Source organism: Mesoplodon bidens (genome assembly GCF_964165515.1).
Source record: "Mesoplodon bidens genome assembly, chromosome: 1".
In the NCBI taxonomy this organism is placed as follows: domain Eukaryota; kingdom Metazoa; phylum Chordata; class Mammalia; order Artiodactyla; family Ziphiidae; genus Mesoplodon; species Mesoplodon bidens.
Window position 1 is genome coordinate 212,977,545 of NC_138176.1, and position 24,461 is coordinate 213,002,005.

The following is a 24,461-nucleotide window of genomic DNA, read 5'->3' on the forward strand; positions in this document are numbered from 1 at the left end:
AACCTAACAGAACACCTTCTAGGTCACACTGTAAAGCATTGAGGCCTATGATATTATATGACTTAAATAAGAGCTAACACCCATCCTTCTCAAACTCTTACAAAAATTGCAGAGGGAGGAACACTCCCAAACTCATTCTATGAGGCCACCATCACCCTGATACCAAAACCAGACAAAGAAACTACAAGAAAAGAAAATTACCGACCAGTATCACTAATGAATATAGATGCAAAAAACCTGAACAAAATACTAGCAAACAGAATCCAACAACACATTAAAAGGATCATACACCATGATCAAGTGGGGTTTATCCCAGGAATGCAAGGATTCTTCAATATATGCAAATCAATCAATGTGATACACCATATTAACAAATTGAAAGAGAAAAACCATATGGTCATCTCAATAGATGCAGAAAAAGCTTTTGACAAAATTCAGCACCCATTTATGATAAAAACCCTCCAGAAAGTAGGCATAGAGGGAACTTACCTCAACATAATAAAGGCCATGTATGACAAACCCACAGCCAACATCGTCCTCAATGGTGAAAAACTGAAACCACTACCAGTAAGATCAGGAACAAGACAAGGTTGCCCACTCTCACCACTATTATTCAACATAGTTTGGGAAGTTTTAGCAACAGCAGTCAGAGAAGAAAAAGAAATAAAAGGAATCCAAAGCAGAAAAGAAGAAGTAAAGCTGTCACTGTTTGCAGATGACATGATACTATACATAGAGAATCCTAAAGATGCCACCAGAAAACTACAAGAGCTAATCAATGAATCTGGTAAAGTTGCAGGATGCAAAATTAATGCACAGAAATCTCTTGCATTCTTATACACTAATGATGAAAAATCTGAAAGTGAAATTAAGAAAACACTCCCATTTACCACTGCAACAAAGAGAATAAAATACCTAGGAGTAAACCTACCTAAGGAGACAAAAGACCTGTATGCAGAAAATTATAAGACACTGATGAAAGAAATGAAAGATGATACAAATAGATGGAGAGATGTACCATGTTCTTGGATTGGAAGAATCAACATTGTGAAAATGACTCTACTACCCAAAGCAATCTACAGATTCAATGCAATCCCTATCAAACTACCACTGGCATTTTTCACAGGACTAGAACAAAAAATTTCACAATTTGTATGGAAACACAAAAGACCCAGAATAGCCAAAGCAATCTTGAGAACGAAAAATGGAGCTGGAGGAATCAGGCTCCCTGACTTCAGACTATACTACAAAGCTACAGTAATCAAGACAGTGTGGTACTGGCACAAAAACAGAAATATAGATCAATGGAACAGGATAGAAAGCTCAGAGATAAACCCACACACATATGGTCACCTTATCTTTGATAAAGGAGGCAGGAATGTACAGTGGAGAAAGGACAGTCTCTTCAATAAGTGGTGCTGGGAAAACTGGACAGGGACATGTAAAAGTATGAGATTAGATCACTCCCTAACACCATACACAAAAATAAGCTCAAAATGGATTAAAGACCTAAATGTAAGGCCAGACACTATCAAACTCTTAGAGGAAAACATAGGCAGAACACTCTATGACATAAATCACAGCAAGATCCTTTTTGACCCACCTCCCAGAGAAATGGAAATAAAGACAAAAATAAACACATGGGACCTAATGAATCTTAAAAGCTTTTGCACAGCAAAGGAAACCATGAACAAGACCAAAAGACAACCCTCAGAATGGGAGAAAATATTTGCAAATGAAGCAACTGACAAAGGATTAATCTCCAAAATTTATAAGCAGCTCGTGCAGCTCAATAACAAAAAAACAAACAACCCAATCCAAAAGTGGGCAGAAGACCTAAATAGACATTTCTCCACAGAAGATATACAGACTGCCAACAAACACATGAAAGGATGCGCAACATCTTTACTCATTAGAGAAATGCAAATCAAAACTACAATGAGATATCATCTCACACCAGTCAGAATGGCCATCATCAAAAAATCTAGAAACAATAAATGCTGGAGAGGGTGTGGGAAAAAGGGAACACTCTTGCACTGCTGGTGGGAATGTGAATTGGTACAGCCACTATGGAGAACGGTATGGAGGTTCCTTAAAAAACTACAAATAGAACTACCATATGACGCAGCAATCCCACTACTGGGCATATACCCTGAGAAAACCATAATTCAAAAAGAGTCATGTACCAAAATGTTCATAGCAGCCCTATTTACAATAGCCCAGAGATGGAAACAACCTAAGTGTCCATCATCGGATGAATGGATAAAGAAGATGTGGCACATATATACAATGGAATATTACTCAGCCATAAAAAGAAACAAAATTGAGCTATTTGTAATGAGGTGGATGGACCTAGAGTCTGTCATACAGAGTGAAGTAAGTCAGAAAGAGAAAGACAAATACTGTATGCTGACACATATATATGGAATTTAAGAAAAAAAATGTCATGAAGAACATAGGGGTAAGACAGGAATAAAGACACAGACCTACTAGAGAATGGACTTGAGGATATGGGGAGGGGGAAGGGTAAGCTGTGACAAAGCAAAAGAGCGGCAGGGACATATATACACTACCAAATGTAAGGTAGAAAGCTAGTGGGAAGCAGCCACATAGCACAGGGAGATCAGCTCGGTGCTTTGTGACCGCCTGGAGGGGTGGGATAGGGAGGGTGGGAGGGAGACGCAAAAGGGAGGGGATATGGGAACATATGTATATGTATAACTGATTAAATTTGTTATAAAGTAGAAAAAAAATAAAATTAAAAACTTTAAAAAAAAAAAGAAAATCTGAACAGACTACCTACTAGTAAGGAGATTGAAACAATAATCACAAACCTCCCTACAAATAAAAGTCCAGGACCAGACAACTTCACTGATGAATTCTACCAAACATTCAAAAAATAATTAATACCAATCCTTCTCAAATTCTCCCCAAAAATAGAAGAGGGGCCTCCCTGGTGGCGCAGTGGTTGAGAGTCCGCCTGCCGATGCAGGGGATACGGGTTCGTGCCCCGGTCTGGGAGGATCCCATATGCCGCGGAGCGGCTGGGCCCGTGAGCCGTGGCCACTGGGCCTGCGCGTCCGGAGCCTGTGCTCCGCAACGGGAGAGGCCACAACAGTGAGAGGCCCGCATACCGCAAAAAGAAAAAAAAAAAAAATAGAAGAGGAGGTAACACTTCCTGATACCCAAATCAGACAAGGATACCACAAGAAAATAAAATTACAGGCCAAGATCCCTGATAAACATAGATGTAAAAATCCTCAACAAAATATTAGTAAACTGAATTCAACAATATATAAAAGGGTACATACACCACAATCAAGTAAAATTTATTCCAGGGATGCAAGGATGGTTCAACGTCCTGAAATCAATCAATGTCATATACCACATTAACAAAATGAAAACTAAAAATCATATAATCATCTCAACAGATGCAGAAAAAGCATTTGACAAAATTCAACATCTGCTTATGATAAAAGCTCTCAATAAACTGGTTATAGAGGGAACATACCTCAGTAAAGGCCATATATGAGAAGCCCAGCTGACATCATACTCAATAGTGAAAATCTGATGAAAGCATTTCCTCTAAGATCAGAAGCATGACAGGGATGCCCACTCTTGCCACTTTTATTCAGCATGGTATTGGAAGGCCTAGCCAGAGCAATTAGGCAAGAAAAAGAAATAAAAGGCATCCAAATTATAAAAGAAGGAAAACTGTCACTATTTGCAAATGAGATGATAGTGTATAGAGAAAACCCTAAAGACTCCACCAAAAAAGCCTGTTAGAACTAATAAATAAATTCAGTAAATTTGCAGGATATAAAATCAATATACAGAAATCTGTTGCATTTCTATACACTAATAATGAGCAACAAGAAAGAGAAAGAAAACAATCCCATTTACCTGAAACCAAAAAACACCTAGAAGAAAATATAGGCAGTAAGCTCCTTGACATTGAACTTGGTGATAATTTTTTGTATTAGACGCCAAAAGCAAAAGCAACAAAAGCAAAAATAAACAAGTGGGACTACATCAAACTAAAAAGCTCTGCACAGGAAAAAGACTATCAATAAAATGAAAAAGCCACCTACTAAATGGAACAAAATATTTTCAAATAATCTATCTGGTATGGTGTTAATATCCAAAATATATAAAAACTCATATAACTCAACAGCAAAAAACCAAACAATTGGATTAAAAATGGGCAGAGGACCTGAAAGACAGTTTTCCAAAGAAGAGATCCAAATGCCCAACAGACACATGAAAGGATGCTCCATATTATTAGTCATCAGGGAAATGCAAATCAAAACCACAATAAGATACCACCTCACACTTGTCAGAATGGGTATTATCAAACAGACAAGAAATAACAAGTGTTGGCAGGGATATGGAGAAAAGGGAATGTTTGTACAATGTTGGTGGGAATGTAGAAATTGATGCAGCCACTATGGAAAATAGTATGGAGGTTCCTCAAAAAATTAAAAATAGAACTAGCATATGAGCCAGCAATTCTACTTCTAGGTATATACCTGAAGAAAACAAAAAACTAACTGGAAAAGATATATCCATCCCCATGTTCACTGCAGCACTATTTACAATAGCCAAGATATGGAAACAAACTAAATGTTCAGATGAATGGATAAAGAAGAAGTGGTCTATATATACAATGGAATTTTATTCAGCCATAAAAGAGATGAATACTTGCCACTTGTGACAATATGGATGGACCTCGAGGGCATTATGTTAGGTGAAATAAGTCAGACATAGAAAGACAAATACCGTATGATCTCACTTATATGTGGAATCTGAAAAAAAAAACCCACATAGATACAGAGAACAGAATATTTGCCAAAGGTGGAGGAGCCGGGGGGTGGGCAAAATAGGTGAAGGGAGTCAAAAGGTACAAACTCTTAGTTATTAAAAAAATCCTGAGGATGTAATGTACAGCATGGAGAATATATTAGTTAATAATATTGTATTGCATATTTGCAAGTTGCTAGGAGACTAAATCATCACAAGACAAAAAAATCAGTGTCAAAAGAAATACTTAGTCCATGTTATTTTGCAATCTCTCTCTCAGCCATGCTGAAACATGAAATTACCTAGGAGATATTCAGTGTTTAAATTTAGAATGAACTAAAATTCTTCTTGCTTCAAAGCTGTAGTTATGACCCTTTAAGGCAATTAAACATCTCCCAAAACACTATAAATTATTGGTCTACGATGAGTAGTAGTTTTTTTTTTTTAATTTTTGGCTGTGTTGGGTCTTCATTGCTGCACTCAGGCTTTCTCTAGTTGTGGCGAGCAGGGGCTACTCTTCGTTGTGGTGTGCGAGCTTCTCATTGTGGTGGCTTCTCTTGTTGTGGAGCATGGGCTGTAGGCGTGCAGGCTTCACTAGTTGTGGCACGCCCTAGAGCACGTGGGCTTCAGTAATTGTGGCTCGCGGGCTCTAGAGCGCAGGCTCAGTAGTTGTGGCACACGGGCTTAGTTGCTCTGTGGCATGTGGGATCTTCCCAGACCAGGGATCGAACCTGTGTCCCCTGCATTGGCAAGTGGATTCTTAACCACTGCACCACCAGGGAAGTCCTGAGTGGTAGTCTTTAAACATCATTTTTAGATAAGAATTGTCTGATGATTTCTGACTTGCTTTTGTTCCTAATAAGTCTACCGAGTTATTTGTTGACACGGCAAATACCTCAAAGAGCAAGACTGGAAAAGGAAACCAGATGCTTTACTCTCTCTAGTTATCTTTGCTCATGAGTTAGTTTTGTTTACGAGTTATTCAGCAACCTCTGGGTTCTTTTGATGACTGTGGTAGGGCTGTGCAAGATGATCTTCTGGCCCTTGGATTCCAAGTGAATGAAATGAGCAAACCAGGTAGACATATATGACAAAAAATTTCATCAAAATGGTGTTTGGCCTCTAGTGCCCCCACTGTAGTTTTATTCTTGCCACACTAATTTTGGTTTCTCTTCCTATGCAATGGTCCATTTCCTGAATGTTTGCTGGGTATTTGACAGATAAATATAATTTGATATACTTCAATAAAATGGTCAATTTCACATTTTTTGGAGAATACTTAATAGAGGTTATTTGTGCAATAATCATTTGCTAACAGAATTAAGTAGTCAGGTGTCTAAGAATGTAATTATTAAATACATACTTGCTCTTACTCTACTTCAACTTCTGAGTAATTTTTTAATGATTCTGTCAAAATGACTTTTTTTCTAATCCTAGAGTAGCTTGTGTGATTTGTAAAGTAGCAAAGGGTTAAATCAGACTTTGATTATATGACTCCTTTCTGTTTATTTACTACTTCTGGAGGAGCTAAGTCACTGTATCAGAGCTATTAGTTAAACTATCAACATGAAATTCTTTCTCTTCAAATTTTGAAAATTTTCTTCATTTTGACTAAGTTTTTTTGCAGCTGGCTAAAAGTGAGTGTGTTATGTGCATTTCTAGTTACACTTTTTAAAGCAGACCAACAAATATGGAAATTCTTGATTGTAGAGTCAGAATTATTGCTGGAGACCAGCAGGACACACTGACCATGTGTACCATTATAGGTCTGTCAGGATACCAGCCACTCTGTGGTTCCATTTTTCTGTTTTGATTTCAACATGCCTCCTTCCCCACCAATGTCAAAGTAAATAGGGAGGAAGTTCTGGGTGCAAAAGGCACCCCCCACCCTCCCCCGCTACACCTCATGGAGCACTGTACCCCTCTATGAGAAAACTGACATGCCGCCAAATCCTGCTCTCCACCTGCTCCCCATAACCTGGGAGGAAGGAGGGTTGGAGCTGGATGCAGGCCTCTGTGCAACCAGTAGGATTTTATGCCCACTATTGTGACATGGGCATTTAGAACCATCTCTTTCTCCTCTGAATCTCACATTATCAGCACGAATATAAAAACATTGGAGCACCCAGTAACATGGGAACATAGTGTTCCATGATGTTAGGACATTCTGAAAACTTAGGGACATTCTGAAAGCTCCCCTAACCCTCAATATCTCCTTCAGTATCTTTGACAAAAGAATTAAGCTGTTCCCTACATTTACGTGGCACTTCATAGTTGACAAAGCCTTCTCACTAGCATCATTCCATCTAATCTTCATGAAGCTGTAATGGGTTGGTAGAGTAATTTTTTAAAACAAAGGATAAAATGGGTTTAGAGAGGTTGGGTAATTTACTGAAGGTCACAAATAAGTGGTAGATCACTTGCTCTAAGTCTAGAGTCCTTTCCACAATATCAAACAAATTGTAGACATGGAAACAAATCACACTTTTAAAGATAGCTAAAACTCCTTAAAGGAATAAGCTTTTCATTACACATTTAGAGATGAAGCTCAAAGTGCAAATCTTCCCCTGAGAAAGCACTAACAAATGGGGACCATAGACTTTCACATGTTCAAAGAATTAATTCCAGGGTTATAGACTTAAGACATGGTAGCTAATAGAAAAGTTCTAGTTTGAAAAGATTTTTGCAAAAATGTACATCTCTATGTATATATACATCTACTTAGAAAACCTATTGCTTTGGATGTTTGTGCCATTTCTTAGTTACACGCTGTGTCCACAGCTGCATTATTCCCATCCCTAGACTTCAAGCCACCGTATTATTTTTAATTACCTTATGACTTACTTTCAGTCAATTGTAATAACTAAGATCATTTAACCAATAAAGTACTTTCTTGAGTAAAAATTATAGACTTTTGGAATATGGTTCCAAGAGCAGTTCAGTTTTCAGATTTACTATTCAGACCTCACATTTATCACATGTAGTATGAAACTGTAGTATAAAAACACTTCCCTTCACCTTAAAAATATGTGACATTTCCCTAAGAAATTCCCTGCATTTAGAAGTTCTGGACCTTCTCCACTTATAAATCTGAGTGTATCCTTTTGCAGACTACATGTGGTTTTTACTGTAGGATTTTGCTACATTTCATAAAAAGGAAAATACAGACAGTAGAAGTACAGGTGGAAGACTTGGAGCACAATAGTCCATCACATGTATGTTGGGGAATAAGTATCATGAGGACTTTCTCAAAGACTAAGGCTTCAAAGACTAAGGGTGGCAAAGATACAAAAAGTGCAAAAAGTCAAAAGAAATACCTTTCCTCAGTGGGAAAGATGACACGATTCAACATGAGTAGAATGATTAAGAAGGAGGGTTTATTGGACTCAATTACCCATATGATGGTTCATCTAGCTCTCACTTGAATTTTAAGCATTTGCTTAAAAAACGATTTCACATTAATTTTATTTCTTTTGGAAAGCCCCCATGTGTAATTTATTGGTAGTATCTCTGAAGAATAGAATTATTGATGATGTTTGGCTGATGTTTCAGATGATGGAGCCAGAAGACTGCTACAAGTGAAGCCATGTGTATAGTCTCAAAATGTCAGGATGGTACGGACACTGAAACAGAAAATAAAAGATACTAATTGTTTTAATGTTTAGATAATATACACTCTTACATGTGAGAGTACAAGGAGCACTCGATTTGTCTCTTTGAAAAGCTATCTTTGTTTCCTACTATTTCATTCCCATCCGTAATGCACTCAAGTCAAGTCAAGTAAAACGTCATCTCATCTTTTCCTGTTGTGTTTTCTCCAACCTGAGGCTCTATTATATCCTGAATATGACTGCCATTTAGGCTTCATTATGTATTAGATTTTCAAAATATAATTTTTGAGATCCCACATGCCTTGTATATAAGGAATACAAAATAACAATGTGTAATGATATGTAATAAGTTCATGCTATTTGTCACATACTATGTAGATGCTTTTCATGTATTTTATCATTTAAACCTCTACTTAAACAACAATGCTAGGAGGCAGTTTCTAATATTATTTCCATTTTAGAGATTGTAGATACTGAGACTTGGAGAGACTTGTAACTTTCTTTAGATCACACATCTAGTGTGGGATCCTGGGATTTAAATCCAAATACAAAGTTGCACAAATTACAAGATGATAGGTAATGTGCCTAAAGGTGCTGATAGTGTAATAAAGTTAAGCCATGTTGAAAGTTTAATAGAGCTTTGGTAAAGAAATATTTAAGGAGACTTAGAAGTAGAAAAAAGAGAATTGATTTGTACTGGGTGAGACTTTGTTCTTGGAAAGATCAGAAATGTTACATTTTACTGGAACTAATGTCCTTTCCAAAAACCATCTTCTGATGGGTAAATACTTTAGAAAAAGGTGGTCTTTGTATTTAAAAAAATTATATATATGTATACGTGTGTATATATATATAATATATATGAAAAATGTATGTAGATAATTTAGAAAGTAAAGGACAGTATAAAGAAGAAAGTAAAGATAACCTGTAATCCCACAACCCAGAAGTAATCAGTGTTAATATTTTCTTGAATTTTGATCAACTTTTTCTAAACATATGCAAGTTTTTATTGCTCTTATTGAAAACTTGGAACCATATTGTATGTATAAGTTTGTTTTCTCTACTCTATAGCCTAAAATTACATCAGGAGAATTTCCCAATTTAATGAAATCATTCCTTTTTAAATGGCTTCATTGATTTCTATTACATGTTTGGAATTTATTTAACTATCCCCTTAATGTTAACCTTTGGGATGTTTCCAATTTTTGATATTATAGATAATAGATGAACATGCTTAAACATATGTACGTTTGCATATCTCATAATTTCTGTAGAATATGTTCTCAGAAATGGCATTGCTGGGACATAGGATCTAAGTTTTATTTTTTTGTTTTGTTTTTTAATGTTTCTGATACAAATGACCAAACTGCTTTCTAGAAAGGATGTAATCTGGTACTGTTTGGATGCTAGTTTCTTTCCTTCCTCAATAATATTTATCAGACTAAGTGCCTAGTATGTGTTATGTGTATGGGTGCTAAAGAAATATTGTTTAAAATTGAAAACCTCATGAGAAGAAGTGTGAAGTTGCAGAAAAAGCAGGAACTATGGAACAAGAAGGGGAGAGTTAGGTAAAACTGCCTATTATTAATTGTGCCCCATATATAAATGCAAATGATAAAATTCTTCTTTTTAGGTGGTTGTAAAAGTTAAATGTTAGAGGTAGAAAATGGAACTGGCTTGTTTTCCTAAGCTTTGAAGAACATGTAAGATTTAACGATTTAAAATAGATTATGTACCCTTCCTCTTTGCAATAATTTTTATTTGTGAAAACTTCTTTGTAAATGGAAAAAAGGAATAACAATAATAGCATTTTAATGAAGAAAGTAATATCTGTATAGAAAATAATGCCTATATAGCTTCACCAGCTCCCATAATGAGTTTTTGGGATGTCTTGAATGTAATTTAAATTTATAGCTATTAATAGTCAACCGTTTTAGGTGGCCAGGCAGGGGCTGCAGTCACTCCATGTTATAATATGACTATGTGGCTCATTCATTTTCCTTGCAAAGGTGAGAGTTCTCTTGTAAAGAAGGCAGAGGGCTCTGATCATTCAGATTTGCTCTGACCAGCATAATTTGGCTTCAACAAAACAAGCAATGCAAAGCATTTAGCTTCTCACAACGTGATCTTAAGTGTTCTACATGCAAAGATTGAACTGGGAATGGAAAACCAAGGTACTGCACCCTTGTCTTTCTCTCATCCTTCTAGTTTTTTTCTCTGTTAGTCCAACCGCACCATAAAAAGAAACTTAAAGTCTACCTCTTTCCTGAGCGAAGCAGGTCAAATCCTTCATTTATTTTTTCAAAGGGTAAAACATGGGTTATTAATGCATCCAGTGGAAACTTCTTAGCCATAAAATCAGCCACAAGTTTGGGGACAGAATCTTTACTTTTAAAGCCTGAAAAGGAAGTGACATCAATGTTAGATTCAGCCAGATATGAGGAGAATTGGAGAGGAGACTTTCCACATAGAATTTAAATGAAAGTTTATAAAATGTCCACAGACTACTATTACTGAGGTTAAGAAGAGATGGTGTGTTTCAATATCTTTTTGCAGTGATTTGACTTTTTAAAACAATCTCCCCAAACAAACTAGGGTTCTTGGTTATTAGTTCTCTCATAGAGAAATTATAGTGCAGATGGTTATTCTCAAAGTGAAGAAGAAAATTTAACAGTTGTCTAAATTTGGGCAGTGAGTGCAGACATAAATTATCGCTATGAATTTCCTGGATCCTCCTAGGTATTTCAGTGCATTGTGCAGTCACAAGTATCAAAAGGGATGATGCTGAAAGATCCTTGTTAGTTTATGGGGACTCCATTAAAATCTGTCTTGGGACTTTCTGTGTGCATTAGTTCCACATCTAGTTGATTTGGAGCCTATAGATACAAAGGGATTTTAGTTTATTTTTAAACTACATTGCATTTTATTTTTTAAACTAATTAATTAATTTTGGCTGCGTTGGGTCTTTGTTGCTGCGCACGGGCTTTCTCTAGTTGCGGCGGGCGGGGGCTACTCTTCGTTGCGGTGCGTGGGCTTCTCATTGCGGTGGCTTCTTGTTGCAGAGCACGGGCTCTAGGCGCGCAGGCTTCAGTAGTTGTGGCATGCGGGCTCAGTTGTGGCTCGCAGGCTCTAGAGCACAGGCTCAGTAGTTGTGGTGCACGGGCTTAGTTGCTCTGCGGCATGTGGGATCTTCCTGGACCAGGGATCAAACCCATGTCCCCTGCATTGGCAGGTGGATTATTAACCACTGCACCACCAAGGAAGTCCCTACACTGCATTTTAAAACCTGGCCTTGTCACATGTAAAAAGGAAGAAATCCTGACGTTAGTAAGCATTTGGCCCTCAAGCCTAACTACGTACCACCAAAAATAGCTCCTTTCCAGGTACGTCCAGTCAACAGCAACATGGGGTTCATAGAGAGATTTTGGGTACTAGGAGATATTCCTACAATGACGCTTACTCCATATGCTTCTTGACAGCACAGCAAGGCAGCCATCTGGAATACAATTAATATGTAGCATCATTAAAGTGGATTTTCTGGTAGTCCCAACTTATGATACACAGTATCATGTAATATAGATCTAGCTAAATTGTGAGTGTGTGGCGAGAAGAGATTATGCCTTTTTCTTCATTCTCCATTATTTCCTAAAGCCACTAGATGTGGCTTTAGGAAAAAAAATTCAAAAATATTTTTGAATAGATGAATGAATTTGTATGTTTGTATGTACTTAAGTCTTCTTTAGAAAATAATAAAGAGGCAACTATCATTACATATATATAATCTGATTCCTCAAATAAAGGTAATGTTTATCATCACATGACCCCTGGGCAATCTGAGTTAGTTAACTCATTCTTCATTTACTTATTAAGTAGATATTTTTAACTCAGTACTTTGAACCAGGTATTTTGATGGTGAACCAGATACAAGGTCAATTACATCATCAACATTTCTCTCTTTCCCACTTCACAGTCTCCCTTTTTAATGGATCCCCATTTCTACCACCCATTTCTAGTGGACACTTTTTTCCTAATTTATGTACTTTATTTTTTTCCAGTTTTGTTGAAGTATGATTGACAAATAAAAATTGTTTAATTTTAGGTTGTATAACGTGATTTTTTAGGGTGAACAATGTGATTATTTAATATACATATGCCATGTGAAATGATTACCACAATCAAGTTAATTCACATTCATCACCTCACACAGCTACTACCTTTTTTTGTAGTGAGAACATCTGAGATCTACTCTCTTAGCAAATTTGAAGTATACAATACAGTAGTATTAACTATAATAACAATGCTGTACATGGAAGTCTCCAGAACTTACTCATAACTAAAAGTTTGTACTCTTTGACATCTACCCATTATTCCTCCCCCACTCCTCCAGACCCTGGCAGCCACTGTTCTACTCAGTGGTTCTAAGAATTTGATTTTTTTAGTTTACACATATAAGAGAGGTCATATAATATTTGTCTTTCTGTGTCTGCCTTATTTTACTTTGCATAATGTCCTGCAGGTTATTCCATGTTGTTGCAAATGACAGGACTTCTTTTTTATGGCTGAATAATACTCATTCATATGAATTAATATTATATATATTATATATACATCACAATTTCTTTATCCATTCATCCATCAATGGACATTTAGGTTGTTTCCATATCTTGGCTATTATGAATAATGCTGCAATGAACATGGGGGTGCAGATAGTGATTTCTATATTCTTTGGATATATACCCAGAAGTGGGATTGCTGGATCATATGGTAGTTCTATCTTAAATTTTTGGAGGAACCTTTATACTGCTTTTCATAATGGCTGTACCAATTTTACATTCCCACCAACAGTGCACAAAATTCCCTTTTCTCACACCTTCTCCAACACTTGTTATTGCTTGTCTTTTGATAATAGCCACTCTAACAGGTATGAGGTAATATCTCTTTGTGGTTCTGATTTGCATTCCCTGGTGATTAATGATGTTGAGCACCTTTCCATATAGTTGTTGGCCTAAAATAGGCATGTTTTAAATGTGCTTTTAACTCCTGTGTGACTTTACTTTAAACTACACCTATTACTCTGGAACTTGAAAAGAAAGCCTTTCCCCTCCAGTCAGGTTTTTAAGCAGGTTTGCAGTAAGAAAGTTGTTTAGGATCCCCCCCGAAATATATAATAATCAGTCCTTTGATTTTGGAGTATGACATTTGGAAGACCATAGAACTTTAGAACATGTGGCTATCAGATATTTAAAATAGTCCAATTCCACAAGAGAAAATGGAGGGAAAACCATAGAAAAATGGCATAAGGAGAAAGGCTAGAGCCTTGGAAAAAGTTGGATTGTATTGGAACTTCAGTCATCTATGGCATATTGTCCCAGGTCAAGGCTGCAAAGAGCTTTACTCTTTAGGTGCTGCTTCCTACTACCAACACTGCTGGGACTTACTGGAGAACCTTAAAAGGGGGCTTTTTGTTGTTGTTGTTGGTCTCTGGGGGGTTTTTTCATTAGGATTCTAGAGAATTCTGGTTAGGTGAAATGTAGCTAGGGATGTGTTCTCTGTTGCAATTGATAATTGTAATTATTTGAAAGTAATATCATGTATATTTTAAAGATGATGTAAGTGCTGCAAGATTGCAAACAGTACTGTATGTTGATGACACCAGCTGACATTTATTAATAAGAGCTTGCTGCTGACAGGTGGCACGTGCTAAGTATTTTACATGTTTATCTCACTTAATCCAGAAACAACACTATGAGATATGGTATCACTTAAATTTTTTTGGTGGAAAAACCTGTTGACTTTTTAAAGTATTCAGTTCAACACACAGATTTGGATGCATATTATGTACCAGGCACTGTGCTGCCTGCTGTGGTAAAACAGGGCATATTTTCTGTTAATAAAATGATACGGAGCCTAAAGTTGCTCATTTTTTCTTTTGGCCAAAATATGATATCCATTAAAACCTATAAAAATTGTCAAACCATTTTTTGTTAAGAATGTGGGGGAGAAATCAAACTTGCCAACTTGAAAACAGAATTTATATTCTTTATATTGACTTGAGTTTGAATTTTTTTGAACTAAAAATTAAAATAAATTTATGATGGCTCAATAAAAAAACCCTCTTCTGTCTCTAAAAAGGAAATGATACTTGTGACAGTTATACTTAACTGATGGAATGAGGTTCCTCATAATAATAATTAAGCAATCCAGGTAACAAATAGGAGATGGAAAATTGCCATAGTTTAAAAAATATTCTTTATATATAATGTTTATATTCTGCTGCATAAAAGTAGACTCTAGAATGCAGAAGCTGATAGCTCAAGGCATTTCAGGGTACATACCATGGTGTCAAAACGACCGATGACTTCAAATGAAAAATCCACACCTCCACCACTCATTTCCTTCAGCACCTCCTCGATGGGTTTCTCATAGTCCCGAGGGTTGATGCACTCGGTGGCACCCACCTCTTTGGCCTTTACAAATTTGTCTTTGTTGATGTCCACTGCAATGATCCTGGCTGCTCCAGCTGCTTTACAGCCCATGATAACAGACAGACCAACTCCTCCGAGGCCAAACACGGCACAGGTGGAGCCCGGGGTGACCTGTGTTCTCAGAAAATGCAAAAACAGGTTAAGTAATGATTGTTAGAAAGAGCCTAAATTGTATAAAGTGCCATGCTTTTCCCTTGTCAGGAGCTACTCAAACTATGTCCATCTGTTGTCAAAACTTCTTTTGGCTTCAGCTGCTTCATGTTTAAAATGAAGGGGTTGAATTAGATGAGTGGTTCTCAAATTTTGCTAGACATTAGACTCACCTGGGGAGCTTTGAAAAAAAATCTCAACTCCCAGGTCACAGCCCATAAGCAATTAAATCAGACTCTCTGCAGGTAAGACCAAGTCTCCAGGTGACTCCAATGGGAAACCCAAGCTGGGAGCCAGTGGACTGGATGATCTTTGAGCTCTAAATGCTAGTGACCCCCTCTTTTTTTTTTTTTTTTTTTTTTTTTGCGGCACGCGGACCTCTCACTGCTGTGGCCCCTCCCATCGCGGAGCACAGGCTCCGGACGCGCAGGCCCAGCGGCCACGGCTCACGGGCCCAGCCGCTCCGCGGCACGCGGGATCCTCCCGGACCGGGGCACGAACCCGCGCCCCCCGCACCGGCAGGCGGACTCCCAACCACTGCGCCACCAGGGAAGCCCGCTAGTGACCCCCTCTTAAAGAGAATCTATTGATAGCCAGCTTCAGTCCATCACACATACACAAACACAATTTTGGGGAAATTAAATAATGAGTAGAAGAGAGGAGACTGAAAAAAAATAATCCAATTGAACCCTCAATAATTAACTCCTTGGTTCATTAACTTTAAGTAGTCATGACCAGTATAATGAGAGCAGAAATTATCTGTGAAACATAGAAGAGTTATCCTCGGCTTAAAGCAAACTTAACAACAGGGGAAATTTAACAGGTAATTTTAAGATAATACTGCTTGGGACCAGTGTGCTCTGAGTGGGTCTTTATGTCTGCTTTTTAAAGTACACTAATGAAGAATAATGCAATGAAAAGCTAGTCTGTACTTTAATAATGGATGAAATTCATCATCACAAGTGCCCTTGGCTTCTGCTCTGTGTGTAGGTTCAGTTGGACCACCTGCTCAGATGAGGCAATTGCACAAGGGACTTAGTGCTAGGCTCACAGAAATTTGGAAAACATGTGCTCTCAATTGTTTAACTTGCCTAAGGAACTGTTTAATAAACCTAGTCTGCTATAGTTAGCCTTCAGTGTGGGTGAAATGTTCCTACTGTCCCAAGTAAACATTCTGTGGGGTACAACACCACTTTTTTACCTTAGAAAAACATGAGGCTTGTGATTGTGATTTAAAAGTGCTTGTAATTATGTATTACGGTTTATGATTCAGCAGGAGTTTTGAGAAAGAGGCTAGTCACAGCTGGCATATGAACCAGTTGTGAGATTTTGGGCAAATAGCTTTATGTCTCTGGACCTCAGTTTCATAAGATGAAAGGATACTACTAGATTTCCAACCTTTTGGGAAGAGGAGCCTTTAAAGAATTTCTCCTTAAAATCTACCACTTCTGAAGTGTGTGTGTGTGTGTGTGTGTGTGTATTCGTGGCAGGGGTGGAGGTATAGCAGTGGAATAAATGCTTCATGCATCATTGAAGCTTCATTGCTTTCCTCATAGAGATCCATAGAGTGGGTATGTTGGCGACCCTCAGTTTGGAAGTATATCGGGATATCAGGTAAGGCTTTGAAATCTACTGTTCATCCTAATTCTGGGAGTAGAAGATCCATGGACTAGATGCTCCTCAAAGGCAACCCCTTCATTTCATTTACTTTTCCTGACTCAGAACTTAGTGGAAACTGCTGTGTATGGCTCAGGTTGGTGCTAACTACAAAATGAATGACGAAACGAGCTCCCAGCTCTAAAATTTAGTAATCCCATAAAAAAACACATGTAGAAGAATAATTATGGAAAACGTCTTTACTTTCTCTTAGTTAATTATCAACAGCTTTTCATTTGTGATTAACAGATAAATTTTCTAGGATGTGCTCTCAGTTCCTTCTGAGGGCGTTTTCTACTTATAATCAACAGCCTCAATTCTATGGAGCATGTCAATGTTATTACAGTGGTGGGGGGAGAAGCTACCAGTAAATCTGTGTAGCATGATCTCTGATTCCTGTGAGAAGCTGCTCTCCTTTTAGCTCCTGACAGTCTGAGTGTAGCTGGTTTTATCACCCATTGTAATTCCTACCTTGGCAACTTTGACTGCAGACCCATAACCAGTAGAAAATCCACAGCCAATGAGACAGACTTTCTCCAGTGGTGAGTCTGCATCAATCTTGGCCACTGACATCTCATCCACCACTGTGTACTGGGTGAAGGTGCTGGTGCCGATGAACTGGTAGATGGGCTTCCCTCTGCAGGTGAACCTGCTGGTACCATCCATAAGGGTCCCCCGAGGATTGGTCAGACTGGTCAGTGCAACACACAGGCACATGAGGGTATGAGACAGGAGTATAACTGATGTGCAAATTCCTTGGCTGTGTAAGGAGAGTATCAGAAACTTACCTGTTTTTCAGGCAGAAATTGCCTTCCGGGTGTTTACAAACACTGCACTTTCCACACTGGGGAACAAAGAGTGGGATGACTTTATCACCTGGGGAAGGGGATAAAACAAATTCTTCTTAAATTTCTACCCAGGAATTAATAGAGCTAGGGCTTAAAGCTTACACATATGTATTAGAGGCACTTGACTTTGAAAAGTCTCCAAGAATAGGGTCCAGTCAGCACTATGTCTTGGCCATTGCCTGCCAGCATCGTTACCAGTTTGGGTTTATATATGCCTGAAGATGCCCAAAGAAAATGCAAATGTGGAAAACAACATGGATTTTTAGAAGTGGTTCCACTGTGTTGATAGTTATCTTTTATTGTGTGCCCTTTCTCTTGGGGATTTTATATGTATCATCTCATTTAATCCTTAATAATTAAAACAAATATTCTCACTGTAAGTGTAAATATAAATTTAAGTTGTGAGCAGGCTGCCATAGTTCCACTAGATGATCCAGTATTTTGTAATAGTTTGGGATACAATAACAATGAGAATCTCAACAACTATTTCTTGGCTTTTCAAGGTGATTATGCTTATCTCTACCATGAAATGAGTCCTTTTTTTAAAAAAAATTCTTTTTTAAAGAAAACAAACAAAAATAGGACACATAAGAATTTAAGAAATGCCTTTGAAAACCTCAACCCTCAATAATAAGTTAGACACTTTCTTTTAGGATAAGAACTGGCTTTCCAATGTTTGTAGCTGATAATTTGTGACTAGTTCATTTTTACTGCTATGGTGGAGGGAGCAGGGGTGAAAAGTAGGGGTGTCGGGCTTCCCTGGTGGTGCAGTGGTTGAGAGTCCGCCTGCCGATGCAGGGGACATGGGTTCCTGCCCCGGTCCGGGAAGATCCCACATGCCGCGGAGCGGCTAGGCCCGTGAGCCATGGCCACTGAGCCTGCGCGTCTGGAGCCTGTGCTCCGCAACGGGAGAGGCCACAACCGTGAGAGGCCCGCATACCGAAAAAAAAAAAAAAGTAGGGGTGTCATTTATTATTAATAGATTTCTAACTAAAGGAAATGCTGAGAGCTGAAACTCAAACCAGACAACTTATTTTATTTTTTCTGTTCACAGGTCAATTAAGTATTTGGTAAGCAGGGAGGTCAAATCTACTGGCTAAAGTGATTTTTTAGAATTAAAAATATTTATTTTTAATCATCTATACTACTTATCCAAAAGACTGAGAAAGATAACATTTACTAGATAAACTTTATATGAGATGATAGCATGGAAATTTTCTGTTTATTCACAGTTTACCTCCAAAAATATTTATCTGTATGAATACACAATAATATTAGGATACAATAAATATTAAAGGAAAATAGTGCTGGGTAACCAGCCACATTTAATCATGGTTAAAGGTAATAAAAACAGATATTGTTTATGGCAGGATGCCTCTGCTAGTTCTCTTTCATTTCCTGCCAACTAGTCTGTTTAATTCATTCTGTGTTCAGGAAAGAAGGCCATATTGGAAGGGGAAACCAGTGAATGGGCTCCACTTCCCACCTGAGAAGAGATAATGTTGATTCAGTCGTGGCCTCACAATCCCCATTGTGTGAAGTCAGCACAGAACAGGTTCCATACACTGATCTAGAGGCTCAGGCCACAGACATGTTTTTTCCCTTGTCTTATTTGTAGTTTTCTTTGGACCTGATAGAAGACACTGCTTAGCAACACTAAAATGGGAACTAATTCATTATGAGATCCACCCTGGCAGGCACTGGGTCTTTTTTGATCCTCATGTATTCCCAGGATCTAACATGGTGGCTGACATCTACTAGGTCCTCAAGAAATACTTGCTGAAGGAGAGAATACAGGAGTGCATGGATGCATATATGCCTGAGACAGGCAGGGAGGGAGGAAAGGAAGAGACCTCCGGTCAAGTCCTAGCTCAGCCTTGAGCAAATTCTTTCATCTCTTATTAATTCAGTGTCATCATCCAGGCTGGATCATCTTGGGGTCCTGAACCAAAGCACATTCCCCAACTGTGAATTCTGTACCTGGTTTTACTGTAGTCACCCCTTCTCCAATGCTCTCCACAATGCCGGCTGCCTCATGGCCTATGATCGCAGGAAGAGGTGTGATCAAAGATCCATTAATCGCATGGTCATCTGAGCGACAGACTCCTGCGGCCACCATCTACAGGGTAAAGGGAGGATGATTAGATTCAGAAAAGATTATGACCCTCACTCAGATGGACTTAACATAACCAGTTTCCAGAATTTGTGCTAAAGAGTTTTCACGGGTTTTACTGATAATTCCTACTCTTCCCAAATACAGATTCAATTTATACCCAAGATTATTCAGCCTAAAACCCTCCTCTACTCTCCTTTCATGCATTAAACAATTTGGAGTAATCTGTGAAATAATTGTTTCTGAAATATTTAAGTCATATAACATACAAGGAGGCGATCTTTTGTATAGAAGTAGGAAATGCAGATTAGCACCAAGAAAATAGTTACTTAAATGCTACTGTCTAATGCTAATTGATTTAAAATCTGGATATATATTCCTTTGCATTTATTTTTCTGTATTAACACATAAATTCTTTTTTATTTTACTAGGTTTATACTGTATATACTCTTTGGTCTCTTTTTTAAAAATTTAACAATTTATACTTACAACTTTCCTTGGCAACGAATGTAATTCCACTATCTGGATAACCATATGAAAAGTGCCTCTTAATGGATTTTGGTTATTTTCATTGTTACTCTCTGAAATTTTTAAACTTAAGATTAAATAGAAATGGAAGAAAGTTTTACCTTAATACGAACTTCATAGGCCTTAGGGGGTGCAACCTCCACCTCCTCAATGGAAAATGGTTTTTTGAGCTCCCACAGCACAGCTGCTTTGCATTTTATTACCTGAAAATTGAACAGAAAAATGATACCAGTTTTTCCCCACCCTTGAAGTCAGGGATTGTGTCTTTTACCTTTTTATGTGCAACATCTAGCCCCATGTCTAGAACCTAACATTGTTCCACAGAAATGAAAACCTTTGATTTGCAAAAAGAATAATAGTATCTCTTTATAAAAATGTGTAAAGCAATACCACAGGAAAGAGAAACAGAATTAACTATAGTGAGACACTGAGATAAAAAGGAATATATTCTTTTATGAAGAAAGAACACCATGGGTTTTTTTTCTCTAAGGATTGTTTATTGCTTCTATTTCCTAATGCAGTCCTGAAATAGGTTGTTTACCCAAAACTATTGGCTCGTAGGTGAAGTTCTAAATCACTATCACTTTGCTGACAGATTCAGTGTCTGTTCACATGATACTGATTTCTCCCTTGCTCAGTTCTCCACTTAAGCCAAAATGATCTGACTTTATGACTCCAGTTATGGACTTGCCTCCCTGCCTAGGGTTTCTCTCTCTCTATTTGCCTGTTCCTCTGATTTTCTCTCTCCACTTGTTCTATGTGCTATTTGTTTGCATCACTTATTTGAAAGTTAGCTTTGGCAGCTCTGTTTTGTTAAATAATTTATGTATAGGGATTTCTTCCAGATTACACTTGAGCCCAAAATTGTAGAGTTTAAAACTCTACACATACACAACACACACACACACACACATATACTTAAAAATGGGACAACTGTGTATTTGACTTTCTAGCTAGCATAGCTTACTTACAGGTGTTCTTACAAATAAAAGTTGAGCACATTTTTAGTGCTTGGGAATGTAGTATAAGACTTGTGTTCATTTTTGCAAAGCTTGTATAGTTGACAATTTTTTCTAGAGAGAATTAACATATTGCAAATACGATAAAAATTCAATTGAAATTTATCTGATAATTTATTTTCATTATTTGTATGCCAAATCCTTCTACTTTGCAAAGTGTTTGTCATGGTCAATTCCACAATAAATATAAGAGTACTTGGAAATAATATACTAATGGTAGATAGGTGTTGATTATTGGGTGCCAATGATGTAGCAGGCACAAGTGGCTGTGCTGGGTGAGTTATTGATACCTGTTTGACTTTTAAACTTCACAGGGCAGTATTATTGAATTATTAGTCTTATTTTACAGATGAAAAGATTGAGGCTCAACTGATTTAGTAATTGACTAAACACTTTTCCCAGAATCACAAAGCTGGGTGTCCAAAGAATTAACATCATTTTATCTTTTCACTACTTGATGGTAGTAAAAGATTAACAAAAGGTTAGAGGTTAGATAGCAATAACAACAATAATAGCAGTGACTAATATTTATTAAATTATTTCTATGTACCAGGCACTATTTTCAATGCTTTCCAGTATGAAAAATTTAATATGAATTTATTAAATTCTCACAACCACCTTATGAAAGTAGGTATTATTATTGTTGCCATTTAGCATTTGAAGAACATACAATACAGGAAGGGTAAACATAAATGAAGTGTTATCATATAGCTAAAAGTTATTGATGTTGCACCTGAGGAGTGAGGATTGATTGACTATAATTTATAATTATCATTAATACATTTGGTTTACCCTTTTGATCTCTGAACTCTTTCAAGCTGAGTTTTGGAAAATATAGTTTTTCTTTTCCTTTACTATTCTTCATTTGAAATGTAATATGCCACTGTAAATGCTAATCAGTAATGGATGAAAATAAAGTTAGAATAAGAAAACTGACAATTGGTTACCCATAAGATTTCCAACCAATCTCATTGATATAGGCCTTTTGTGTGTCACACAGTGTGTGTAGAAACCTCAGAATCTTTCCGTTGAGTCATGATAGCAAGATATTATATTGTGCAATCAACTCCTAATACAGCAAACCTACTGGAAACAGTTACACAGGCTTTTGCCATGAAGAGGTTAAACAACATGAATTGATTGTATTGAATAACCACATGTATTTCTCTGCACCTGTAAGCACATTGAACAAATAAACATAAATCTATGGAAGACTTAGAACCAAATATCTCTGTTCCCAGTGCTAATAAGTGGTTCAAACTGCTTCAGTATTAACTTTTTTTTTTTTAATCACATGGACTTTTACATGAAGAAGATGTCGTTCTTTAGCAGTGGTCCCCAACATTTTGGCACCAGGGACTGGTTTCGCGGAAGAAAATTTTTCCACGGACTGGGGGGTAGGGGAAGGGGGATGGATTAGGGGGTAATTCGAGCGATGGGGAGCAGCAGATGAAGCTTCACTGGCTGGCCTGCCTTTCACCTCCTGCTGTGAGGCCAGGTTTCTAAGCAGCCCAGGGGTTGGGGACAACTGTTCTATAGGATGTCTATGGAAATTTCCTGAATTGTGCCATAATAGGACCCTTTTAAATCAGAATTTGCATGTTGATGTTGGTTTGTTTAGTCTTGATGGTTCTAATGCTTTGAGATCAATAAAAGTTCTGTCACACTTAACTTTCCTGTATTCATAAAAAGAATATGATTATAAAGAATAACATTCATATTATGGTATCTTAACATAAAGATAACTTCTTGATAAAAACATTTCATTTCTAACTTTAGATTTGAAAATTACTCATGATTGGATATACTACTTCACATTTATTTAATATATGAAATATAGATTGTAATAGGTATAATGCTATACATTTTGTTAAAGATATTTAGGTATTGCCCATCTCAATTGTAGTTTAATATACCTTGTATATTGAAGCATATATTCTATGTTGTATTTCAGTATATATTATTTCTAATTTATATATGAATTTTAAGTTATTCATTAAATACTGTATCTCTTTGTGTATTATATTAATTAGAATATAATTCCAAAAGTAAAAAAAAAAATTGCCTTACTTTTCCTGCTGTACTCATGTTTCTGCTTTCTCTGCAGGCCAGGAGACGTGAATTCTTACAGACTCTTCCCTGCTTAAGTATGTACAACAGATATATTGCACAGATTATTGTTTGCTTGGATAATGCCCAATTCTACACATGTGATCTGGGACCTTTAAGCCCCTCCCATCAGCTTATTTTTGACCAAGTCAAATCAGGAAGAACAGGGCACTCAAACACTGACTTTGTTTGCAATATGCTAATTTCAGGTAACATCTTGATTTCATCAGGTTAAATATTTCCCTAGATATATCTTTTTCCTGGATTACTTATTTCTCCTCTCTCAATCCCACACAGGGTGTTCAGAGTTCTGTTTTCCCTTTGTGTGAACTAAGCTCCAACTTCTAATCCTCATAATGCAGTTAGCAAGGAGGAGGAGTAAGAAAGCAGCACAAATGCCTTAGGACGGAGAGAGTTACAAGCCTGAGGAATGTGTTTGCTTCAGCACTCTCCTCTTCTTCACAGCAGAGAAGTCACTGTCACTGTCCGTGACAGCAAAGGTGCTCACTGTTTCTGGCATTTCTGCTCCACTCAATACCAATTAGCACTGGCTGGGAACTTCCCTGTTCCAGACACTCAGCTGGGTACTGTGGGGTGACAATGATGGATAAGAGATGGCCTCTACCCATGCCAGGAGGCATTATGAGGCAGTGGTTATAGCATGACCTTGGATTTGAGCAGACCCTATCCTTACTAGCTGTGTGAACTTGGTCTTGTTACTTAACTGTCCTTGGCCTTAGTTTCCTTATCTGTAAAATGAGGATGCATAGTAGTGCTGCCTGAAAAGGTTGTTTGATGGACAAATGAGTTAATCCTTTTAAAGCACTTAGGGTGCCTGACACACAGGACAGCCTTTAATAAGTGTTAGCTACAATGATCATCCATAAAAGTAAACTCACAATCTATGGGGGAAAAAGACACAGGCAACCAAGTCAGACCATCTGTGATGTTCTATATCAGAGGGAGGGCATTGTGACTGAAGGACTCAAAGGAGGCTTTGTAGAGAGAAGACATTTAAGTTAGAAACTAAATAATGATCATTTTGGCAATTAGTCAAGAAAACTCCTGTGCATTTCCATTGTCCTTTGTTCAGTGCAGTGAGTATGAGAAAGAGTTTGATTTTTAATAAATCTCAAGTCTTT

General features: G+C 37.4%; 1 protein-coding gene across 1 annotated transcript; it reads right to left on the reverse strand.

Moving 5' to 3' along the window:
- Window positions 1-7,912: 7,912 nt before the first annotated feature.
- On the reverse strand, window positions 7,913-23,378 carry LOC308626220 (alcohol dehydrogenase S chain). The gene is made up of 9 exons (XM_081251076.1): window positions 23,281-23,378; window positions 20,293-20,394; window positions 19,531-19,669; window positions 17,491-17,578; window positions 17,174-17,393; window positions 14,747-15,007; window positions 11,772-11,907; window positions 10,671-10,809; window positions 7,913-8,423 (listed from the first exon to the last, which is right to left on the reverse strand). The coding sequence occupies exons 1-9, from the start codon at window positions 23,296-23,298 to the stop codon at window positions 8,399-8,401; spliced, it is 1,128 nt and encodes a 375-aa protein (XP_081107202.1). The 5' UTR covers window positions 23,299-23,378; the 3' UTR covers window positions 7,913-8,398.
- Between the last annotated feature and the right edge of the window lie 1,083 nt (window positions 23,379-24,461).